This window comes from Momordica charantia (assembly GCF_013281855.1).
Source record: "Momordica charantia cultivar OHB3-1 chromosome 11 unlocalized genomic scaffold, Mcharantia_2.0 BLBB01000011.1, whole genome shotgun sequence".
In the NCBI taxonomy this organism is placed as follows: Eukaryota; Viridiplantae; Streptophyta; class Magnoliopsida; order Cucurbitales; family Cucurbitaceae; genus Momordica; species Momordica charantia.
The window spans coordinates 9,143,461-9,167,428 of NW_028275159.1; the positions used below are offsets into that span (position 1 = coordinate 9,143,461).

General features: G+C 32.6%; 3 protein-coding genes across 3 annotated transcripts; 1 reads left to right on the plus strand and 2 right to left on the minus strand.

Annotated features, from left to right (window-relative positions):
- The first annotated feature begins 6,258 nt into the window (after positions 1-6,258).
- NOI (RPM1-interacting protein 4 (RIN4) family protein) lies at positions 6,259-8,096 on the plus strand. Its single transcript, XM_022283870.1, has 3 exons — positions 6,259-6,416; positions 6,975-7,157; positions 7,718-8,096. The coding sequence occupies exons 1-3, from the start codon at positions 6,411-6,413 to the stop codon at positions 7,760-7,762; spliced, it is 234 nt and encodes a 77-aa protein (XP_022139562.1). The 5' UTR covers positions 6,259-6,410; the 3' UTR covers positions 7,763-8,096.
- Positions 8,097-8,255: 159 nt separating this feature from the next.
- LOC111010435 (cellulose synthase-like protein E1) lies at positions 8,256-12,203 on the minus strand. Its single transcript, XM_022283869.2, is given in 9 exon segments — positions 8,256-8,478; positions 8,480-8,935; positions 9,020-9,358; positions 9,445-9,669; positions 9,766-9,978; positions 10,188-10,319; positions 10,518-10,658; positions 10,757-11,063; positions 11,884-12,203. Coding segments are annotated over 9 exon segments (2,184 nt in total). The 5' UTR covers positions 12,156-12,203; the 3' UTR covers positions 8,256-8,379.
- Positions 12,204-16,925: 4,722 nt separating this feature from the next.
- On the minus strand, positions 16,926-23,716 carry LOC111010587 (cellulose synthase-like protein E6). The gene is made up of 8 exons (XM_022284057.2): positions 23,378-23,716; positions 19,917-20,232; positions 19,675-19,815; positions 19,458-19,589; positions 18,947-19,159; positions 18,629-18,859; positions 17,925-18,272; positions 16,926-17,571 (listed from the first exon to the last, which is right to left on the minus strand). Exons 1-8 carry the CDS (start codon positions 23,644-23,646, stop codon positions 17,017-17,019), a joined length of 2,205 nt encoding a protein of 734 aa, XP_022139749.1. The 5' UTR covers positions 23,647-23,716; the 3' UTR covers positions 16,926-17,016.
- Between the last annotated feature and the right edge of the window lie 252 nt (positions 23,717-23,968).

Genomic DNA, 23,968 nt, shown 5'->3' on the forward strand with positions numbered 1-23,968 from the left:
CCATGTCTCCAGGGAGAATAAAAAGTATACATACCCAAGTCAATCATAGATGAGAACCCAAGAGACTCTCATAGGATTGCTTCTGCTGTTGATAAGAAGACCGGTGCTTTAGGTTATGAAACCAAGTTGTTTCTATATTTGCAAATATGGTAAATATTTTTGCTACCAATTAAAAGTAGTCAAAATAACTAACTATATCTTTTTCATAATTAAAACTCATAAATCAATTTGAAAAGATTAGTCCAGAAAATAATCTTATTTTAAAAGCTAATCTATGATTAAGTTTGCAAAGTGGTTAAAGAATAAAGGCAATGCTTAAAAGCATTCAAATGTAATTATCACAAATCTCATTGGTTGATTTTCTAACCACCAAAGCAAGCCCATCCAAACAATATTCTTCAATTTTTGTTTGTTTTTGGTAAGAAAATTATTAATTTCATTAATTTAATTGGAAGATGGATTCCCATATATAAATTAATTAATCTCTATAATAAAGCCAAGATTGCGGCTTCCATATTAAATATATATGCAAAGATTATGATAAATAATGTTGACTTCTCTTAAGTTGACTAAGACATTTATTAAAAAGCCTAAGCTTTAACAACATTATTTATAAAACCAACATTTTTTCCTCTATTGGTATTCTTTGATGCTTCTATATTTAATTTATGATATTATGAACCAAAATTTTTTCCTCATTCTTTCATTTTTAATTATCCTACCTTTTCTATTAAAATTTTTAAAAACATATTTCATGTTTTAACATCTTATTAATCGGTGACATTTTCATGTTTCGTTATCCTATATAATTTAAATCCTCACTATCCCACCTAATTTAAATATTCACTCTTTAGTACTAATTCAAAATTTTCCTATTTGTAAATTGAAAATTACATCATCTTTCAATTTCAAAATGATTAAAAATGGTCGTCTTCGATTGTGACAACAAGGTCACTCTTTCACTCAAATAGGAGACCTTTATTTTATCTTTTTATTTTTGTTTTGAAATTTTGTGGGTTTGTGTGGGATTTTATTTAATAGCAGATGAAAATTAGTAGTCTTATAATTGGATGGTAAAATTTTGAAGGATTTATAAACACAAAAAAAAAAAGAAAAAAAAAAAACAACCAGGTGACCTACCCCAACCCAAAAATATAAGGGCTAGGTTGGGTTGAGTTGCTGAATTAATTTGGTTCCATGAGGACATCGAACCAACCAACCTGAAAACTCAATTCAAACCTAACCTAACCTATGTACACCCTTAATTAACCTTCCGATTTGTTTTGCAATTGATATAACCTTATTGACCTCGACACTCCAATCTTCTATCTTGGATGAGCATACTAGTGTCGTATCGAAGAGAGCTGCGAATTATCAACGAGTCATCTCTTGACCAACAGTGTTGAAAGCAATTCAACATGGTAGATTTTATTATTTCCATAGTCCACCAAAGCAGCCCCTAGTAGCTCACTTTTGTGGATCTCCATTAATTCTCCACCATTTTTCCAAGCAAATTCAAGTCAAGGCGAGCAAATAAAGAAGTTTTGACCCCAATTTAAACTCCTTATTATGAGATTATAAGATGCCTAACTTGACCAAGAAAGAGTTGACTCTTCTTGACTTACATTAACTTTTATTTTCTCTAATACCAAATGCTATGAAACTCTGATCTAACATGTTCCTGAACATACAAACTTTCGCATATTATGATTGTTTGAAGTATCGGTGAAATAAGTTGAAAGAATTGAAGGTAGCATTCCAAAATAAGGTTACGGTCCTCATTCATGCTTGTTTCTTTGCTATTTTGTGGAGAATTCGACTTAGAAGAACGATAGAATTTTTTAGAGGGATTGAAAGACGTCGAGAGAAGGTATAGAGTATTGTTAAATTTAACAATATTGATATTGTGTAACTAACTATCTCAATCTCGAGTGGGGTCGTGACCTTCATGGTGAAGATCGGACATTGACATTTTAGGGATAGATTTTATGTTTGTACTTTACTTTTCTTCTAGTTTATATAAGTTAATGTTAATAACTCTAAATTATTGTTAGTAATTAAACAAAAAGGCTTATAACAAAATGATTATTAAACATCATCAACATTTCCTAATTATAAAGAGAAAATTGAAAGCAAAAAACACAATTGCTTAAACGTAATTAAGCATATATAATAAACAAACTTAACTATACATCTCTGGGTCTCACTTCAATTCCATATATGTACAAATCGTAATTAGGGAATAAATTTAACATCAACAATTCTTCTCTTTCTTTCTTGAAATGTTCCAAATGAAAGGTAAAAACATAACTCAAAAGTAGGCATGGATTTAATGAAAGGTTCGAGTTTCAACATGAAGTAGATTGCACGTCGTCCCAAAAGTCAATGTTATTGTAATGCATGTGATAAACCTTTTTCTGCGAAAATATGTAGGAGTTAGAGTGGGTTACTGAACAAGAAGTGCTGTAAAAATAGACCACAAAGGTGAAAAATAACAAGTAAATGGTGCAAAAACATAGTATTTATATAAATATTGAGATATTATATATGAATTAAATTAAAGAACTTGAATTGATGATGAGCTAAGGGTTTGGATTCCCAAGTTCCAAATCCAATAATGTTTAGCACATTAAAGAAAAGTTTCTTTGCTCCAATCATAAAAATATTTTTCCAACGGGCTGTTTTGAATCGAAATCGAGTAGAAATAAAAATAAAATTGAGAAATAGTTAGATTAGGGTGTGTTTGGTTGGAATTTCGAAACGAACAAAGCTTTCAAGACCGACAATGGGGATCCACGGCCGTAGAAACCATGAGCTCCAAATGCACCGGAGGGAATTTCGCCCACAAAGCATCGCTATTAACGGCTGATCGGAAAGTCCGAGAAACGGCCGCCAAACGGCAGGCAATTCCTCCATATGAGCCTTCTGCCTATTCTTTTTGTTCTTCCTCTTCCACAGCTATATATAATTTTAATTTAATTGATTTGGGAACCTATGATACGTTTTGTTAAGATTATTTGTTTCTGTTTAGATTCCATATTTAGTTTATTTTGTATTTCCTATATTATTTTGTTAGTATAACAAATATGGGAGGGAGAATGGAACCTGAAAGGCTGAAAGGAAGGAGTGAGTTAAATATTTACTTAAATGAATATTAATTTAATAAGAAATAATAAATTTAAAATAACATACTAAATCTTTTAATTTTGAAAATTCAACCATTAACAGATATATTTGCCTAAACTAAAAATCAAATTATTAAAAAATTATAAACGAAAATCTCTGGATAGAAATTGAAAGAATATGGTTAATAAAATAACCATAAAATGTGGAAAAAATTAGTGGTACACGGGGAACTCGATTAAGCCGACTAAACCGATCAAACCAATCGAAACCAAAGTCGTTTTGTCTCAATTCAAGTCGATATGGTGGTTTGAACTTGAGAATATGTTAAATTGAACTAATGCGGTTCGACTTCGGATTTGGTTGTACGTCCGGCCAACTGCAGGCACCCGAATCGAAACGCCTATTTATTAATTTGTTATTATTATTATTATTATTATTATTATTATTATTATTATTATTAATTTAAGCGTTAGATACTCAATGAACTCACAATTTCGTACAGGCCACGAGGTTTCATCTTTAAATTTATGATATTCCGTTATTCCTTATTTCCGAAACTAAATATAATTACTAATTTAAATTTAGTATTACTATTAAATATAAAAAAATAAAATATTAATTAATTATTAGTTGGATTTACATTTAATTTAGGTTTAAGATTGTTCTGATTTCTACTAGTGGGGATTTAGATTTCATAGTTAGACTTTTTTCTTTTTCTTTTTGATCAACGATTTCATTGTTAGACTTGGTGTGTTGGATTTGTTATAATTTATTACTGATGGCTTTCTTTTTATTAATGAAATTTATTATTGATATTTGACCGAATAACTTTGATGCATCGTCTCGGTCTCGGTCTCGGTCTCGCTCTCCTTCTCTCTCTCACTTTCTTTCTTGCTTTCCATTTCTTGTGGAAGCGGTCGCATGAGGAGTAGATCTGCGGTGAGTTTCTTTCTCCGACGATAGTTCATGCGGTGCGACAAACAAGCAAGTTCTTTTCGATGACGTGACATCAGATCCAACAGCGACGGTGCGAGCATCCTTGCCACAAATGCAAATCGCAACACAGACACGATGAGAAAAAATGAAAAAAAATAGAGAGAAGTATAAAGGAGAGAAAATAGAGGGAAATAAAGTTAATAGATGTACAAATGGTGTATTGGCACTGTTGCTGGCATAAGCGAAAAGATAAAAACAAAAAATAACTAGTGACTACCACTTTTCATTTTCCTGCTGCCATCTCGCTGTCGACCACCGTCGTCCACAGCATCGTTGGAGAGAGGGAGGAGCTTTCCCTCTCCCCATGGGCAGCAACAGTGGCACGGCGGTAGGCGGCAACCGTGATGGACGATGATGGTGGACGACGGCCAACGATGATTGTAGATAGTATGATGATAGCAAGAAGATGAAAAGGTCAAAAAGAGAAGAAAAAAAATTAAAATGTCACTTCACACGACAAAATTATAGTTAAGTAAAAAAAATAGAAATGTCCATCACCTGCATCATTTTTTTCGTTAAGTCGAGAATACTTAGGCACCAAAAATGTTTATTTTGAATCTTAGTATCAAATTGGACATCTACTCCAAATTTCACCGTCCAAACTTCATGATCAAATTGACACTTACCAAGACCAAAAATATGTTTAGTAAACCACGACAAAATTGAAATAACAGCTTAAAAATACTCAAAATAGCTGCATATATCTTCTTTCATAATTAAAACTCATAAAGCAATTTGAAAAGATTAATCCTCAAAATAATCTTGTTTAAAAAGCTAATCTATGATTAAGTTTGCAAAGTGGTTAAAGAATAAAGGCAATGCCTAAAAGCATTGGAATGTCATTATCACAAATCTCATTGGTTGATTTTCTAACAACCAAAGCAAGCCCATCCAAACAATATTCTTCAATTCTTGTTTGTTTTTGGTAAGAAAATAGTTAATTTCATTAATTTAATTGGAAGATGGATTCCCATATATAAATTAATTAATCTCTATAATAAAGCCAAGATTGTGAGTTCCGTATTTTGAATGAAAAAAAAAAGTATGCAAAGAATATGACAACTAATGTTGACATCTCTTAAATTGACTAAGACATTTATTAAAAAGCCTAAGCTTTAACAACATTATTTATAAAACCAATCTTTTTTCCTCTATTGGTATTCTTTAATGCTTCTATATTAAATTTATGATATCATAAAACAAACATTTCCTAATTTTTTCCATATTTCATTATCCTACCTTTTCTATTATTTTTTTTATCATATATTTCATGTTTTAACGTCTTAATAATTTCTTATACTTTTCATTTTTCATTGTCCTATATTATTTAAATGATCACTATCCACATAAGTTAAATATTCTCTCTTAGAATAGTACTAATTCCAATTTTTACACTATGTGAATTGAAAATCACGTCATCTTTCAATTTTAGAATGAAATGAAAAATTATTTGTGAGTGTGAAAAGAACGATTTATTGTCATGATTGAAGAAACCTACTTGTTGGGATGGTAAATTCACCATTTTCTTTTTCAAAATTTATTTTGAATTATATTATTGATAATTAGAATAAAAAAATTTGTTAGTAAGGGAATTACAAAAATGACATTATAAAAGAATGGTATATTTCATTTCAAAATATCCATTTTTAATTTGAATTAAAGAAACAAAATATAGACTAGATAGTAGCATAATTTAAAGTTGGAATGATATTTTTCAGAGTTCCAAGATTAAATAAATATATTTTAAAAAAGATGAGACTAAACTGACATAATATTCATAATATAAAAATGTAGATTTAAATTTCATTCTTAATTTTGTTGAAGCAAAATAGCTCAGTAACTGACATATAAGAAATTGTAAGTTCGATCTCCATTCCTACCTGTTGTATTAAAAAAAAAATCTCATTCTAATTTTTGAAATTTCCAAGTTCATTCGATTAAAATTTTATAGGCAAACTTTTACATATAATAAAGCCACAAGTAATATCAAAATTATTATTTTTTTAGAATTTAAAACCAACTACATCGTTAAAATAGATATCTTAAAATTATGGGACTAAAATCTTTAATATATTTTAAAAAAAGATATTTATAATTATATAAATAAATACTTTTGTCATAATTTCTGCAAAAGATTTCCCGTATCCAGAAGCCCAATTTTGGCCCAATTTACAAAAGTCGCCTCTCTCTCTCTCTCTCTCTCTCTCTCATCCGTCTCTGCGATTTTCTTTCTCTGATTGATTTGAATTTCACTTTTTTTTTCCTCGGAAAAGTTCTCTCTAGAATTCATGACGGTAAGTCGTCGGTTGATTTCTGCTTCTCAAGGATGTTGTTATGATTTTTTTCTGCTTTGATTTTTGCTTGATGTGCTTCTCGATCGGTCTGAGCTTTACTTCCTGCTGAATTTTCGTTTCCTGATTGGATTCGCCACTTTGATTTGTTTATTCGTTTATTTTCGTTAACGATTGCTCAATTCTGGGTTTCCGCCATAATTTGAAGTTGATTGATTCTATACTAGTTATATTGGGGCAAAGCAAAAACTCTGTATTTTCTGCAAGATCTTAATCACTTGTTGGAGGTCGTTTCTGGACTTTGAATCAATAATTCTGTCAGTTACATTCACATATATACGTAGCTGGATTAAATGCTGTCGGAGGAGCTTTTAATTGGTCGATTTTTGTTCTGTTGGAATGATTAATATTGAATTTGAAGGGTATTCATAAAATCTGTAGCTGAAAAGCAATGTTGCATAGTAATAGATGATGGTTGTTAGATCTTGGATTCATATTCCGATGGGTGAGGTAAGCTACAGATTCACAGAGGGTGCATCTTGTTGTTCTCTCTTTTTTTAGGACAAAGGTCGGCCATTGCCAAAATTTGGAGAGTGGGATGTTAATGATCCGACATCAGCTGAGGGATTCACTGTGATCTTTAACAAAGCTAGAGATGAAAAAAAAACAGGTGGAAAACCCGATTCTCCTGGAAAAGTTGATGCACGGGGCAGGCCGGGAGCAGATCCTTCCAAGGCACCGCCTGTAAGATTTCATTCATAATCCTTTTTCTATTTTGCAGTTTGGTAGTTGATATTAAAGTAGTTGGCATCTAAAGGGTGCTTCTTTTGCATCTTTGGCTAATTGTTTGGTCTATTACTGGTAAATGAATTTCTGAAAGTGTTGATTCTGGTAGCGTGTACATGTATATCTGCGTTGAGGTTTGTTCAAACTCTTGGGAAATATCTTCATCTGGAGTTGAAACATGTTGGAAAAGTACCATGAATCTAGGACTAAAGAGAGATGAGATCACATCATTTAATGTAATAAAATTAGAATCTCTTTGACTTTATATGCCTTTTAAGGAATTGTGTTCATGAAGCATGAGTTCCCCGGTTTTATTCTTCTGAGAGGGCTCTGGTTCTTGTTGCATGAATGTAGGCCTTAGAATGAAATGATTCAATCTCTGTGCTGCATTTATCCCTTTTTAGTTGTTATTTGTATAACGTGAAAAATCTGCAGTCTTTACCTCTACATATTGTATTTACAAGTTTTCTTTGGTTTTTTTTTTCTTTTCCTTATGTGGATGATTATCTGGTTATCAGAAGAAATGGCTTTGCTGTATTCAGAGTCCCCCTGCTGAATCTTGAGAAGGTTCGTTTAGAGGCTTCAGTTGAAAAACATATTATTCTGTAATTGCGTCTACTGTGGCTTCTCAAATACAATGAACTTTCATGGAGCCTTGATGGTCCTGCTAAATTTTATGCAATTTCATGTAAATCTGAGTGGTGTTGTTGTGGAGGAAAAAAGTAAAGAAGACGAACATGTATTGTATTTATATTATTGATATGGTGGTTTTTTATTAGAGGATAAAGTTGCTATTCTGTCTTTGCCTCTGGTATGAGCTGTAAAGCTTTACACTGGACATCATGTATAATTGTGGCTGGTATAATTAATGTAATACGACTTTTGCTTTTCCTTTAAGATAGCTTTTTCTCATTGCACAAACTCTTTTCTTTACCAAGAGATGATTCCAACTTAGACCCATAAATGAAGGTATTATAAGCCTGACTAATTGAGCTCGGTTGAGGTTGACTCATAATACACCAACTTACCAATAGTAAGAACGAAACAAGTTGATCATATTCCAACCAAAAAGTTGCAAACTTTTATAGAACCAAGGCGTGAGAAAGTGACATTTATGTAACTACAAAAACCAAAGCTCCAAAACTCTGATCGAAAGATATATATATGAAACTCTCACAACTTAAAGCAGAAATGTAAAGGAAATACAAGTAACTAGAGCCAATATAAAGGATTTAATTGTGAGGGAGCTTGGCATCTTGCCCTTATCAGTTCTAAAGAAAAAGTCCTTGGTACAGAGGCCAATTGATCAGAACCAGAATTCCACAAAGAAGAAGCTGAAAAGCCATTGTTTGAAAGGTCATCACCAAACCACTGCCACCCTCTACTTTCTTCACCATCCCAAGAAAGCAGAGCAAGTTAACCAAAGAAATTGTTGCTATTATGGTAAACATTGGAGAGGAAGCTCCAAATTCCATTATCTCCTTTTCATATCTTTTGGAGACTTCTTGATCGGTCACTTTAGCTGTGATTACGAATGCTGAATCGGTAAATCCGAGCATCTTCAAGACGGTATCTATAAGAGCAAAGAGATAGGAACTTGTTCTCTTGTATAGCCAAATCCTCTGCTCATTCCACCATCCTAGGATTGTCCCTCCAGCCCACAAAAACTCCACCAAACTAGCAGCATACTTAGCAAATACCACATATATGAAGGGTATCAGCCATGGGCTAGAAACCTGAGTACCGAAAGTAGTCAGTGGCAAGTCGGTTGACAGTTTTCGTTAATATGAAGTTTTAAAAGAGGAAGGTAAGTTGTGTACCTGTGGAAACAGGGGGATACCTCTGAGGAGATAAAGTGAGGGAATGATGGAGTAATATAATGTTGCCAAGGAATTAACAGCCCAGAAACAATAGCTGCAGTACGCCATTCGTAGTCCTAGGCTAATCTTTCCACGAGCAGGACTGTACCTGGAAAGAAGAATCTGGAGGTCGCCTTCGGACCATCGCTTATGTTGAACTAGTGTCTGAAGTAATGTGGTTGGTGCAACACCTAGGAAAGCTCCCCTCTCTGGGTTGTAGTAAACCGATTTCCATCCCTGGCTTTGTATTGACAATCCAGTTATAACATCTTCTACAGGACATCCATATCTCAAACCCATCTGCAATTCAAAAGCCGACGATTGGGTTCAGAAATGTAAGAGAGGACGGTATAGAGGTAAAGAGAGAGACGAGAATAGAGACCGACCTCTTTTCCCCATTGAGTGTTCTCTTCATATGAACAGCTTGCTAGATGCTTTGATTTTTCTTCTAGTTCATTTACACTGTCTTCAAAACTCCTATGTTTGTCACTGTTCCAATCATTTCTGTATCCCTCGCTGAACTTTTTCCCACAGAGAACATCTCTTCTATGAAAGCAGCCTGTACCGATATATAGAGGGCCTCCGAAACCATCCAAACCGTGGAATTCCACCTTTAGGGAAAAAACCATATAAATTTCCTCCCAGTATGTAAATGACTAAACAACTGGAACAAAGTTATCTATTAAACTTTTTGAGCTCAAACTAACCTCACTAATGACTCGTAAAGTACTTGCATAGATCTCGTTCTTCGTTACATTGTCGAACTTTTGTGGAAACTGCACATATGCAATCTCATGGCCCTTCTCCTCATCCATAAAGAAGCAAAGTGCATCTCTTATAGCATCAGAGTTGTTTGAATACATATCACAGTCTACATTAAGTATGATTTTCCCGTTGCTGATCTGTGATGAGACCCTAAGCTGAAAATGGAACCAATCACAACTAGGTTAGATATTCATCATCCATGTAGATTGAATGATATCCATCTCCAGAAACTGAGTGTAAATGAGTGCACTAGCTTGATATTAGGTGCTATTGTCATATCTCGAGCGAGCTTGACTCCTGTGAAGGTGTGTGTAGATTAATGTATGTTTCCTCTGTCTCTGTAAACATTCAATTAGGTCATTACCAAGGCATTCATGGCTCCAGCTTTGAAGTTATGGAAATATTGAGGTCTCTTTTCGCGGGCCAAATACACCAAAGTTGGTAACGTAGACCCTTCAACATCTCTGGCTTCTGGATCTCTCCCATCTATTAATATCTGGGAACAAACAGAATCAAGTATTAGAAATACTTACATCTCTAGATTAAGGCAACATATTAGAGAAAATAGTATGGTGAAGTTTGTGAACAGAGTTCGAGAAAAACATGTACATAACAGAACGACATACTCGAAATACTTAAATGCACATAATCTGATTTGTTTAAGTTTTCATGAAGGGAAAGTGACAGGAATTACTTGAAGGAAGGTATCGTGGTCACGACGAGATGCATAGGATTCCCACTGGGAAAGTCCTTTACTACTTGACCGTATTTCTTCGGGGACCCGACCTAGATCAACTGCAGTTTTGATTCTACTCTCCATGTCTTTGTATAGTTTCTGCAAAAAAAGAAACCATCCAGGTAAAGGTAGCCATTGGTGGCAACTTGAAATCTAACATATAAAATTCTTAGTAGACGATTCATTTTGTAAAATACCTGAATGAGGACCACTTCTTTGCTCTGATGATCAGTCTGTGAGGCAAAGTAAGCTGCAGGTGACCTTGGCTGGATGTTGAACTTCTTGCAAAAGGGTATCCAATGCTTTGCAAATTGAGACGCCTCCATGAGAGCGTAGTAGGTGAGATCAGAACCTGCATCGTCGGAGAGGTACACGCTGAGCTTCTCGGTCGGGTAATCGTATGCCATTACCGATAATACTGTGCTGATGACCATGGCTGGTGGCTCCATCTCAGGGTCTGCAGTGCACACAAATATGTCCACTCCTGGCAATTCTCCCTCATGTCTGTTCCATCAACATTACCGCATTTCAAATTACATAGAAACCAAGTGAGAGAAACTAAGAGAGAGATCTTTTTTTTAGTTTTTCGTTGTTGGTTTCCTCATTATTTCTTTGGTATGTTTTTCCCATTTTTCAAAAGCACATTGAAATTCATAGCAAATTCTTTTTCTAAAAAAAATTTAAATTACTTTTTTTTTGTTTACCGTTTTCAAACTTTGGTTGTTTTTTAAAATGATATTAAAATGTAGATAACAAAACAAAGAAATATAAACGAAACTTTTAACTAGAGATCAAGCTGGTAACTCGGGGCCTAAATGAGAGCAACTAAGCCCAAGAGAAGAAGGGAGAGAGCACCTATTGTACAAGAATATCTCATTTCAAACATCACAAAGCCAAGTGAACAAATGTAAGAGAGTTGTGAGGCCCCCTGTTGTTAATAGGTATGTTAGGAGGGGTAAAGGGGTAAATTTCTCGTTCCTAGTTATCGGGAACCGTATCTTGTAAGTTAGGCAGGACATCTTTTATGTCGTGTGTTGAAGGAGAGCTCCCAACTCTCTCGAAAGGTTGAATATCAATTTTGTAAGGATATACCTTACAAATTTCAATTCAAACACAGTTCAACATATAAGATACCCATTTTCTTCTGAAAAGTCGATGGTTCGATCCCCATCTCACACGAGCGAGAAACCGAGCTCAACCACACCGATATCCCATTTCAAACATCATAGAAACTAAGTGATAGAAACCGAGAGGGAGAGACAGTTCCACAACAATATCCCATCTCAAACTTCAAAGAAACAGATACAGAGACAGAGAGAGAAACCTTTGGGAGAGATTTTGTTTGAAGGTTCGCCTGTGAATTGGATTCCAGCGACAAGCCTGAGTGAGAATCCAATAAAATCCAAACCATAACTCAGCACCAAACAGACCAATCCAGCCCCATCTTCCTTCTTCTTCATCTTCTGCCAAAAACTTGAGTCTAAAACCCCAAATCAAACAAATCCCCACCAAAATAGAGCCTGCAAACACTCTGTAAACAACTCTCCCTTTGCCTTCTCTACTCTCAAACAATGCCAAATACTTTTCACTGCCCATCTCTCTCTCTCTCTCTCTCTCTCTCTCTCACAATCAATGCCACACACACACACACACATATATATACTTGCAATCAACTTGTTCTACTTTGTTCTTGATATGTTCAGATCTAGTCTTTTTACTTTCGATAAGTTTTAAAATTACTCTCCACGGTTGGTTTATAGGTATCTTTGCTTTGGGAATTTTAAATAATATGGGACTAGTCACACATGTGATTATTTAATGAGTTTTTTTTTTTTGGTTTTTAATTAAACTAAGGGGAGTGATTTAATTATTTATAAGTTTGGTACGAGTAGGAAGCCATAGATGAATGTGTTGATACCGTAAGTTAATTTCTAATTTGACGAGGGGTCGAATTAGAATTAGTCAAACATTGTGTTGATGCTAAAATCTGCCGAGTGTCGTGGAGCGACCTCTTCTAAGTCCTAGCGAACTGGTGGGGGGAGACCTTCAAAAATAGGTAGAGCACTCCGACGTTCAAGTTAGTTTTAAGTGCGAACTGGACAACTTCAAATACATTTTCATTCCTGGTTAAATGGAATGAATGTATATTTATAGTGAGCAAATGGGGTAATTTCTTGTCCTATTAGTCCATTCCACTATTTTGAGGTTAGGTGACCTGCCGTACACTGTTGACTGTACTGATGGTTGGTCTCGTTGATCACAACAACGTAGCCTCGAGTCTTCGCCGGGGACCTAAGGCTCAGGTCCCAACCTTTGAGCTTGGTACGTGTCACCTCCTTATGAAGGAGTTCGGTCTGCGTGGCTGGAACTTTTAGTCTTCCAACACAATGTAATCAACCAGTGATTTTTTGTTCTGAGGGGGTGTTAAGGTCCCCAATGTTAGATAATCATCGCGAATGTTTTTCTCTCCATCTTTCTAAAGAGAGTACTAGATATCCAATAAATGAATTAAATTTACCCAACTCATTAGCTTAAGCTTTTGGTTGAGTGGTGATTTATTCATCATTGAGAGAGAGAAATGAGAAGATCCATAAAGAAAAAATCGCGATCTATCTAGACTTGGGAGATCAAATATGTACGCTTTCTCTTTCAATTATGAAACAAGATACGCCATCGCTTCCTTGATTTTAATTTTCTTGACCCGACATGGGAAATCAATCTAGGACTTATAAGTTTTGGATCTTCATTTTCCCAACATTAAAAATACATGAATTAAAATAAATAAAGGTCTCCAAAATAGTATTTTTTTTCATAGCAAAAACTTTCTGTCATTGTTCCAACTCCTCAAATAATATTTGGGGAAATAATATTTGTACATAGAGTTGTGTAGCTGAAAAAGATTGCAAGTGGGGCAGTTAGCAGCAGAGGCCAAGTCAAGGAAGAATTTAGAAAATCAAGAAAATGACAAATGGGTCTTGTTTGTACAATTTTTTATATATATTTTTTCAGGAAAACTTTGATTTTGGGACTATTTCTATGTTTGATTTACATTATTTTCCTTTTCGCATGTCACATTTGGTAATTTTGTCCACTCTCTCTCACATTATGTTATATCCTTGCTCTTAAAATATAGGTAAGAAATTAACAAAGGGGTATGATTTGTCTTTTTCCCTCCCTTTTAAATTATGTCATTTCTATGGTAAGATTGATTTATTGGTATCTGGTCGATTCACCATGAGGTCGACTACTATTGAATTGACAACATGATGGAATTCGACGGTGAATTGGAAATCAAAAACATTTTTAAAGATTTGAAAGATAAGTTTTATAAAATTTGGGTTTATTCGTATATAAGGAAAATTAATTTGGTAGAGAGGAAATATTCAAAATTTTTATTTTTTGATATATATATATATATATATATATATATATATATATTTAATTTATGAGATTTATTAAATTTTAAGCCCCTTGATGGCTACTTTATTTAATTTTCTATTTTTCAAAAAGCTAAACTTGTCACCATTTGTTTTGTCATGAGCTACTTTCTAAAGGGTTTTCAAACTTTTTGGCAAATTTTCAATACATATTATTTAAAAAAGTGGAAAATAAAGTTAAAAACTTGAAAAAAAAACAATATGCCAATATTATATTAATATTAAGATAAGATTGGTTAGAAAAATCATAAACATATCTTCTAATAAAGGTTACATCTGCAAAGAGGTAAGATTATTGGTCAAACTCATGGCATGGGATGTGATGAAATCATGACAACTTCTCAAATAATATTTGAATTTTGACCTTTGTTGTCAAAAAGAACATGCTACTATATATTATATTTTAAAGGACTCCCGATTTGTTTTGGGTTAAATTAGAATAATTAATATTCTCATTTTTGGGCTTATTTGAGTTTGATTGGAATGAATTTCAAGTTTCACCGAGGGTCGTTAAAGTGGGTGTAGTTCAACGATCTCTTATGTTCACGTATTGTACTAAAAAAAAAAGAAGTTTCATTATGTTCTTTATGATTTGATTAAATTTTTTAAAAAAGTTTCCTTTTTATTGGAGAACTCACATGATTTTGTTGTTTTTAACGTGACCGAAACCTTGACCCAATCAACAAATTATATAATGATATTTCTTTTTAAATTTAAGAACTCACGTGATTTTGTTGTTTTTTACCTAACTTAAACCTCAACACAATCTAACAAATTTTACATTCGTCCATCTCGATTTCTTTTTTTTTTTTTGGAGTTCAATAATATGTAGAAACCTTTAATTTTTGGTTGATGATATATATTTTAATTAAGGTTCAAAATGTCGATGTTAATGAAAATGTTGAGGTCCCGATTTTTACGGACATGTTGATATCGATGGATATTTCGAGAAAAATCACGGAAATTGTGGATTTTGATACAAATTTGTTGAATTAGTAAATAAGACTCTAGTTATAGCTTAATTAGCTCATAATTAATCTATTTTAATAATCATATCTAAATATATAAGTAATATAATATAGCACCCCAACCTCCTCTCAAATTCGTATTTCAATTTCCAGCGCTATTCCTCTGCTTTTCATCGAAATTTGTGGCCGACAATTAGACGACATGTCGTTGATATCTCGATTTAGTTGAACTATTTTCAGATAGTGTCGACTTATATTTTAACATGAATTTCAATTTAGTTGTTACCCTACTAATAATATCATTATTCTATTATCTTTTAATTAAAAGTTACCAAACAAAGAAATTGAAACGTCCAAAAGATCATATACAAAATATAAAAAAAAAAAGGGATTAGTACGTTTGATTCATTCTACAAAATTTACACTTTTATCTTAAAAATACATAAAGATGGAACTCATGTGCATATGGTTGATTTGGGATTTACATTTTAAATCCCTGAATTTATGCACCTTTCCACCTCCCTTGAAAAAAATTCTCTAATTTTTAGTTATTTCTTCATTTCTTCATTCGTCTTCATTTTCTCTCGCTTTTCACCATGGTTTCCGGCAAGCCATCTCCTCGTCTTCTTAGTGTTCTACTGTCTTCGACAATCCGGTTCCAATTCACTTGCTTTTCACCATTGTTTCCAATAGCCAGTTTTCTGCCATTTACGTTTTAAATATTGTAGGTTTGTTTTTTATTTCTGATTTTGGGTGTTCGATTTTTGGGTATTTAAAAAGTATTAGATGGTAATGTCGTATATATTTTATTATGTAACTTTATTTGCTTTGTTTGTTAATTGTACATCGATATAACCGTATATACTTTATAGCCCGATATAAGTTGATGTTATAATGGCTATAGTTTATTTAATTGTATGTTGCTTAAGTTTACAGTCGGATATAGTTTATATTTCCATATAAATGAAAATGTCGCCGTATATAGTTTATATCTCCATATAAGTGTACGTTATAATGGCTACACTATTGAAATTGAGTAAAAAAATTAGAATTAAATGAAAAAATATTTTGTAATAAATTTCACTCTTTAGCAGGATATATTAAGGAGTAAATTTGAGGATTATGAGAATAATGGAATATTTTGTAATAAATTTCTTTCTTTAGAATATATTAAAGAGTAAATTAGAGGATTATGAGAATAATCGATTTAGGTCCCACAATACTTTAATGTTTACAAAATCAAATTTGGAACATTAATATTTTACATTTAAATAAAATGCTAACTATAATAAATATAAATATCATAAATAAGAGTAAATTTGACATTTGGAAAAGTTTTAAATCTATAAATCTAAGACCGTAAAATTGGTAAACATCAGACATCTGTGAAAATAAGTTGAAACAGTTCAGACATTACCTCTTGGAAAAATACAACAAAAAACATATGGGGGCATTTTGGTACAAGGTTTTGGGCATAGGAATGGGTATTGAGCTGGACATGGAAATAATATTTTTTTTTTTTTGTGGGATATCACATGAAAATAATTTATTCTCAAGTATTCCTTTTACACATAAACAAATGTATTTTATGCCCTTACAAAAACCAATGATTTTCTCTTTGCCCCTTCATTTCCTTTCATTTTTTTGCTTTTTCATTCCTTTTTATATTAAAGGTATATATAATTTCAGTAAATAATTATTTAATTATAGTACAATATTATTTAAATAATTATTTAATATTATTTTGGACGACTCCTAGATTTGTTCCCCTATACCCAGAGACAACTGCACTCGAAAGTTCATATAATTTTATTAAACATATTTCTTTTGAATTTGACTTAATAAAATTAAATTAACTCACAACAATTAATTATTTAAATTAACTCATATAAATTAACGGTTGGAATTAATTTTGATGCTTTATAATTAACTAACGCAGCAATCTTTGATTCCTAGACAACTTATTCTCAAGCACCTTATCCTCAGACATCTTATTCTTAGGAATATTGAACTAAACCTCAAATCAAACGAAGCAAGTCGAAAATTCCAAGGTTAGTATACCATTACAGAAGCCAATAGAGCCAAAGAAACAGACTTAAACAAAACTGAGGGAGGCAAACGCCCCTTGTCCCTACGAATGAAGAGGGCTTCATATGTGGGCAAGTTAGCCAAAACAATCAGCCCACAAACAACAGTTTGCAAAAAGAACCTGTTCAAACCTTTGTAAAACAGCCCCAAATCCAAAGCAGCAACATTCTTAATAATTCCCAACAACAAACCAAACAGGTTCAGCATGGCAAGTGTTGCTATGATGGTGGGCATGATGGCTGAACTCCCAAACTCTAGGATCTCTTGTTCATATCTCTTTGAAACATCCTCAGCTGCAACTTTGGCCGTCACAGCAAATTTGGTCTGAGAAAGCCCAAGTTGCTTGATGATTGTGTCGATGAAGGCGAAGAAGAACGCAGTGGTCCTTCTGAAAAGTAACATTCTTTGTAAGTTCCACCAAGCCTTGAGTGTGCTGCCACAAGTTATGGCCTCAGCTATGCTCCAACAGTTATGGGTTACAAAGACGTATGCAAAGGGTATGGCCCATAAGCTTTTAACCTGTAGTTAGAGAAGTCAAAGCATCATTTTACAATTGAAGTTTCCAGAAAAAATGAAACAAAGCCCTGTTGTCCACTTCCTTTTGCCATTTATTTGACTTATCGTGCCAAATTAGTTGATATTTGCATGCCACAACATAATTTAGTTAATGATTTCAACAATAAGGACTACATGAAGAATCACAATTCAAAATTCAGGAACTTATCTATATATTTTTAAGTTTAAAGACTAATGGACACTAACAGTTAAAAAGATCCTAGACCAAATTTGTAATTTAACCTATCAGTTAGTTACTAGGTCAATCAATAAGGGAGTGCCTCTGCGAATAAGGACATAAGACTAGAAAAAGATACCTCTGGGAATAGGGGAATCCCTTGAAGCAGACAAATTGCAGGAACAGTGGCATAATACAGCATTGGTATCGAAAGTGGAGCCCATAAAAGATATACACAATATCCCATTTGGGCTCCAAATTTGATCTTCCCATGTGCATATATGAAGGGGCAATACTTGGACAAAAATATTTGAAACATGCCTTCAGACCACCTCTTAAATTGAACTAGTGCTACATCCAAGCTAATCGGAGCAACACCCAAAAAAGCTCGTTTCTTTGGATTATAGTAAACTGATCTCCAACCTCTGCATTGTATTGTTAACCCAGTAACAATATCTTCAACTGGACACCCATATATCAATCCCATCTGCAATGCAATTCAACATCCATCTCATTTTAGAGAGAGGCTCATGTATTAATCCAATCAGCAATTTATTATCTAGGTTTATATTTTATTTTGAAACTCTTGAGATAATTCCATTTTTGCCCTTGAACTTTCAAAATCTTTTAGGTTTGTCTATTTTAGTCTCTTTTAACTTTTGAAATGTTTATTTAAATTTCTAAACTTACAAAAGAAAACGACCATTTTGACCCCTTAAGCTCAAGGACTAAGAAAGACATTTTTTAAGTTCTTGGATCAAAATGGAGCAAACTTAAAAGTTGAAGGATCAAACTAGAATTTAAGTCTAATATCTATCTCATTAGGAAGAGAGAGAGAGAGACCTCCTTTCCCCATTGAGAGCCATTCTCAAAGTTGCAGTCAACAAGAAGCTTACATGCTTCTTCCAATTCATAAACAGTTTTTGCAACTTCCTTCTTGGTTTGCACATCCAAGTGTACTGATCCACTAACATCTTTGCTGTACTTCTTCCCACAGAGAGTTTCCCTTCGATGGAAACATCCAGTTCCACAATACAAGGCAGCACCATAGCCATCGAGAGCAACTAGATCAATCTGCAGCAAGACAATATGTATTATTGCATCATCTTGCTCATTTACTTTCTTTGTTAGAAAATAATGACATTTCTTTCTGATTCTCACCTCATTACTAACTTTATCTGGAATGCCATATATCTTGTTCTTTGTGACATTGTTGTAATCTTGTGGGAATTGCACAAATGCAATGTCATGGCTTTTCTTTCGATCAAGGAAAAAACATAGTGACTCCTTTATTGTGTCTGGATTATTTGAGTACATGTCACAATCTAAGTTGAGGATGAAGGGAGCATTGCTTATCTCTGAGGATACTCTAATCTGCAACACATTTGTACAACTCTAATTGTTTCCTTATAAAAATAACATGCAGACAGATCCAGTTTAGATTAAGTTATCAATTTAGCCCAATGATTTATGTTCGGTTTCACATTAGTCCAAAGAAACTGTGTTAGGTAGAAAACTGTTATGATCTAGTAATAATAAGGATTTTCTGCAATTTTACTGAACTACAAAGATCGAGTTAAAACTCTTAAAACTAGGAATTAAGTCAAATTCATACACAAATCATTGGAACTAAAACGATGATTTAACCTAAATTTTTTGCTACAAAACTTACCAATGCATTCATAGCTCCAGCTTTAAAATGGTGGGGATGCCGAGGTCTCTTTTCACGTGACATATAGACTAATTTTGGCAGTACATATCCATCAACGTCCACAGCATCATCATTTTTCCCGTCAACTATTATCTGCCATTGAAGGAAAATAGTAAAAAGCTAATACAAAAAGCAATGGCTTGAGGATATGTATATTAAGGAAGTTAAGGGAAATCACCTTGACAATGGATTGATGATTTTGCTTCGTTACACCACAATCCCACTCAGAGAAACCTTTATTATGATCCCTAATCTCCTTGGGAACCTTCCCCATTTCGACCACAGAGTTAATTCTCTCCTTCATTTCATCATACAGTTTCTGTGCAAACCATCAAGAACTTCAACTAAATTACATTCGTTACTCAAAACGCTGACCAAATCTTCAAGAAATGAAAAAAGAAATCGAAACCCATTACCTACCTTCATGGCGACCCACTCTTGAGAACGATGATGTTGCGCAGAATCGAGATAGAAGTAGGCCTCCGGAGACCTAGGCTCGACCATGAACTTTCTACAGAACGGCAACCAATGCTTCGAGAAATTTGAAGCTTCGATAAGAGCATAGAATGTGAGCTCAGAGCCGCCGTCGTCGGAGAGATAAATGGCCAATTTCTCAGTTGGGTAATCGTAGGCCATGGCGGACAAGACGGTGCTGATGACCATGATCGGCGGTTCGATAATGGGGTCGGCTGTGCAGACGAATACATCGACATTGGGTAATTGGTCGTCGTTGTACCTACAGATTGAGAACCAGAGAAAGCCATTTCCGCCATGGAAGTGAGAAGCTTAAGCGAACCCATTTGTTTTGTTGTTTCAGTCCCAATAAAAAAATTAAAAATTCTATTGTTTTGTTTAAGGCAATAAATTTTATTTGAAACATGTAGGAATTTTTCTTTTTTCCATTTTTTTTAAGTTTAAAATATGTAGGAAATTTTAAATTCTTTTAAAAGGTTGATTATTTAAATTGTTTTTAAATATTAATGATTGATTTTGTGCTAAATGCTTGGTCGAAATAGATTCGATAGTTGGACTTTCGAAATTTTCATTTTTTTTAATTTGACCATTGCCTAAAAAAACTCACTTATCGATACATATGACATCATAATTTATTTTGTTAAAATCAAAATAAAGATAAGAGTCAAAACTAATATTTTTTAAATTTAAAGACTCAAATAAACATTTTGTGTCAATCTAAGTAAATAGCTCAATAAATTCGAATTTTCATCACACGTGTACTAAAAAAAATACGTTTTGAAGGTTCTAGAATGAAATGAAATAAATTTAAAAATTTAGAAAGTAGACATCTTCGAAATAAAAACTAAGTTAAAAAAAAATAAAAACAAAATTATTATCATTGTCAAACACAACCGTATCAAAAATAAAAAATTTCTTCAATTGGAACCAAAACTAAATTTAAACATAAATTGATTTGTATTTACATTTCACGATTAAATTAAAAATTTAGTCCATGTAGGTTCGTGTTTGTGTTTAACATGTCCCTAAACTTATAACATATTCATATTCTTTCAATGTTTGTGATAGGTTTTTAAACTTATTAAATTTTCAATTTTATGTTTAAAGGTCTAACATATTAAAAATAATTTTAATTAACGGATCTATTAAACATTAAATTAAATTTAAATTTTTATCTAATAAGATCTTAAAATTTCAAATTTGTATCAATATTCTTTAACTTTTTAAAAAATAAATATAGAATAGGTCAAAATCTATTAGCCACAAAATTAAAATACTAATAATCATGCTTATTAGACATAACCTTTAAAAATTCATAGACTAAAATTATAATTTAATTTAAAATTCGTGTGATATATTTACATTTCGACCCTCAAATTCAGTTCTTTTATGTCAATATACACAACATCCATTATCAGTATATATTTTGAAAAAGATAAAATTGGATGACCCAATGAATGTTTTGTTATTCATGTGAAAGAATTATTTTATTACAAAAAAATATTATCAATTCAAATGAAACTTTACTTTTTGGTTTGAGGATTTAAAATATATTATCCTCCAATTATTTTCTCAAAATTAGTAAACAACTTGTTTGATTAATAGTTAGCCTAAATTGACTTACGTTGAATTTGATTTTCTTTTAATTAAACCTATAAAATTTGAAGTTATTAAAAAAATGTACATTGGCCAATTTTTCAATTTTAAACTTTATTATTATTTATTCTCTCTAAATTTTTAACTACAATCTATTTTAAAGTTTATTTCTCAATCTAAAATTTTCTCTCATTCTCTAAAATTTCTTTTGTTCTTGTCTAACTTTTCTCTCTCTAAAATTTCTATCAAATTCTATGTTAAACTTAAAATATCAATGATTCAAAATCACTTTTAATTATATAAAATTCACTTGGAAAAATTGGGTAAACAAACATTAAAATAAATATATAAAAATCACCTTCACGTAATCAATTTTTATTAATCTATTTTGCTAAAACTGCCTATTCCTAAAATCATTTGCCCATTCCCAAAAGTTTGTCGATTTCATTTACAAATTATAAAAAATATAAAAAAAAACCACCAATTTTAGCTTACATCCTTATAAACTATTAGAAGAGAGAGAATTTACACTAAAATAAAAAAAAAAAAAGTAAAAATAAAGATAGAAAAATCATTGTTTGAAAGAATAGATAAATTCAACCTATAAAAGAACAAGGTAGTGGTTACGAAACTAATAAAAATAATAACATAAAATACAAAGTCTTCTCATCCTACTTACATTTTAATTTACCTTATGAAAATTCTGTCAAAAGCTTATTCAACAATAAAAAGTATTTTAGTATTTTTCGAGCTTACTCGGTAATTAGTACATATTTCTAATCAAAAGATCATGAATTCAATTTCTTACCTCATTTATTGTACTAAAAGAAAAAAAGTATTTACGCATTAAATTAAAGTCAAAAGTTCCAATTCATACGCTCCTAAATTTGTTGTAATAAAAAAAATATACATCTTATAAAAAAAGTTTAAGTAGCAAACTATTCTTATTAAATATAAGTGAAATACCTAAAAGTAACCATAGTTAATGGGACTCAAAGGAAAGAAATAACAATAATAACCAACCATAGTTTAGTTAGTATGGAATTAAATGGATTGGATTTTTTTTTATAATAATTAAATGGATGGATTAAACAATAGTTTCTAACCTTTTCTTTTATTTTTTCTTTGGAATATAAATAATAGTTTCTTTTTCTTTCAACCTCTTGGGAGATAGTTAGGCAAAAAAATAAATAAATAAAGTTTAAGAACCTATCAATTGTTTCAACCTCTTGGAATAACAATAAAAATAATTATTTTAATAGGTATGATATAATTGAAAAATATTAAACTATAGATAATCAAATTGAAACTTTTTAAATAAGAGTCAAATTAAAACATACCTAATATATATTTTAACCTTGTAAGATCTATCTCTCTCAAAATCTTAGCTATGAGGAGCAAACGGTTTCCATCATCGATTATTATAGGAGTATTATTGTTTTTTATTACAATAAATATAGGGACAAAAGCTAATTAAACTTCGACCTGCCTTAAATTTTGAACTATGTTCATGTGGTTAGAAAATTAAAAATGATATTTTATTTACTTTTTTTTTTATATGTAAGTGTTCGGACCAGTTTATGCATATTTCGATTAGTCTTATGAGACAACTGTTTGATCTTAGTGGATGGTGAACCATGATTTCAGCTAATTCTTTCTAGATCTTTTGCTATTTACACTGCTCTTTATTGACTATTACATCACACCATGATGATTTAAAAACGATATTTTAATCAAACTCTCGTGAAAAACTAATCGAACCGAACCGAAGAGAAGTGGGAGTGGATGGAGTATGTGAGGGAGAGGAGTACCTTATAGAGAGGTTATCCATGAAGGGGAAGTTGTAAGTGAGTCGCCAGCGGAGGGACTGAGTGATAATCCAATAGAACCCAAAGAGGAGCTCGGAGAAGAAGATTCCGATCCAGGCCCACCGCCGTCGTCCTCCCTCCTCCGCCGGCATCTCCGCCGCTCTGTACCACCAGATCAGGCATATCCCCGCCGCCACCGTCGCCGCCACAGCTCTGTGAGCTCCTCTGTGCCGCCCCTCTCTCCTCTCGAACAACGACGTCGTTTCTTCCATGGCTTTCTCTTCCCTCCCTCCTCCTTATGTAGTTTTCATACGCCTTTCTTTTTTCGGCCAAATGTACTTTTGCCGACCCATATGTTGGGGTCTACATATTATATGCTGGTGATTTTTTTTTTTTGGAAATATTTAGGCCTCACCCGTCCCAACGATCAATCTTATCTTGATTATGGTTAACAAATTGACGGTTCATTATCATTAAAAAAAATTTTTTTTTTGTATTTTTTTCTCTTTAACTGTCGAACATATTAATGGTGGTGAAGATACGAGAACTAAGTATTTTGTTATTTTTTAAGAAAAATACTTTGGTTTCTTACTC

Bases quoted from the DNA above. Each gene is read 5' to 3' on its own strand.
- NOI (XM_022283870.1), top strand. The intron at 7,158-7,717 runs GTAAGATTTCAT...TCTGGTTATCAG, and splicing joins ATCCTTCCAAGGCACCGCCT to AAGAAATGGCTTTGCTGTAT.
- LOC111010587 (XM_022284057.2), bottom strand. From the start codon at position 23,646: ATGGAAGAAACGACGTCGTTGTTCGAGAGGAGAGAGGGGCGGCACAGA. The intron at 19,590-19,674 runs GTGATTTCCCTT...CTTCAATGGCAG, and splicing joins ATCATCAATCCATTGTCAAG to ATAATAGTTGACGGGAAAAA. The intron at 18,273-18,628 runs GTCTCTCTCTCT...ATTGCATTGCAG, and splicing joins GCTCTCAATGGGGAAAGGAG to ATGGGATTGATATATGGGTG.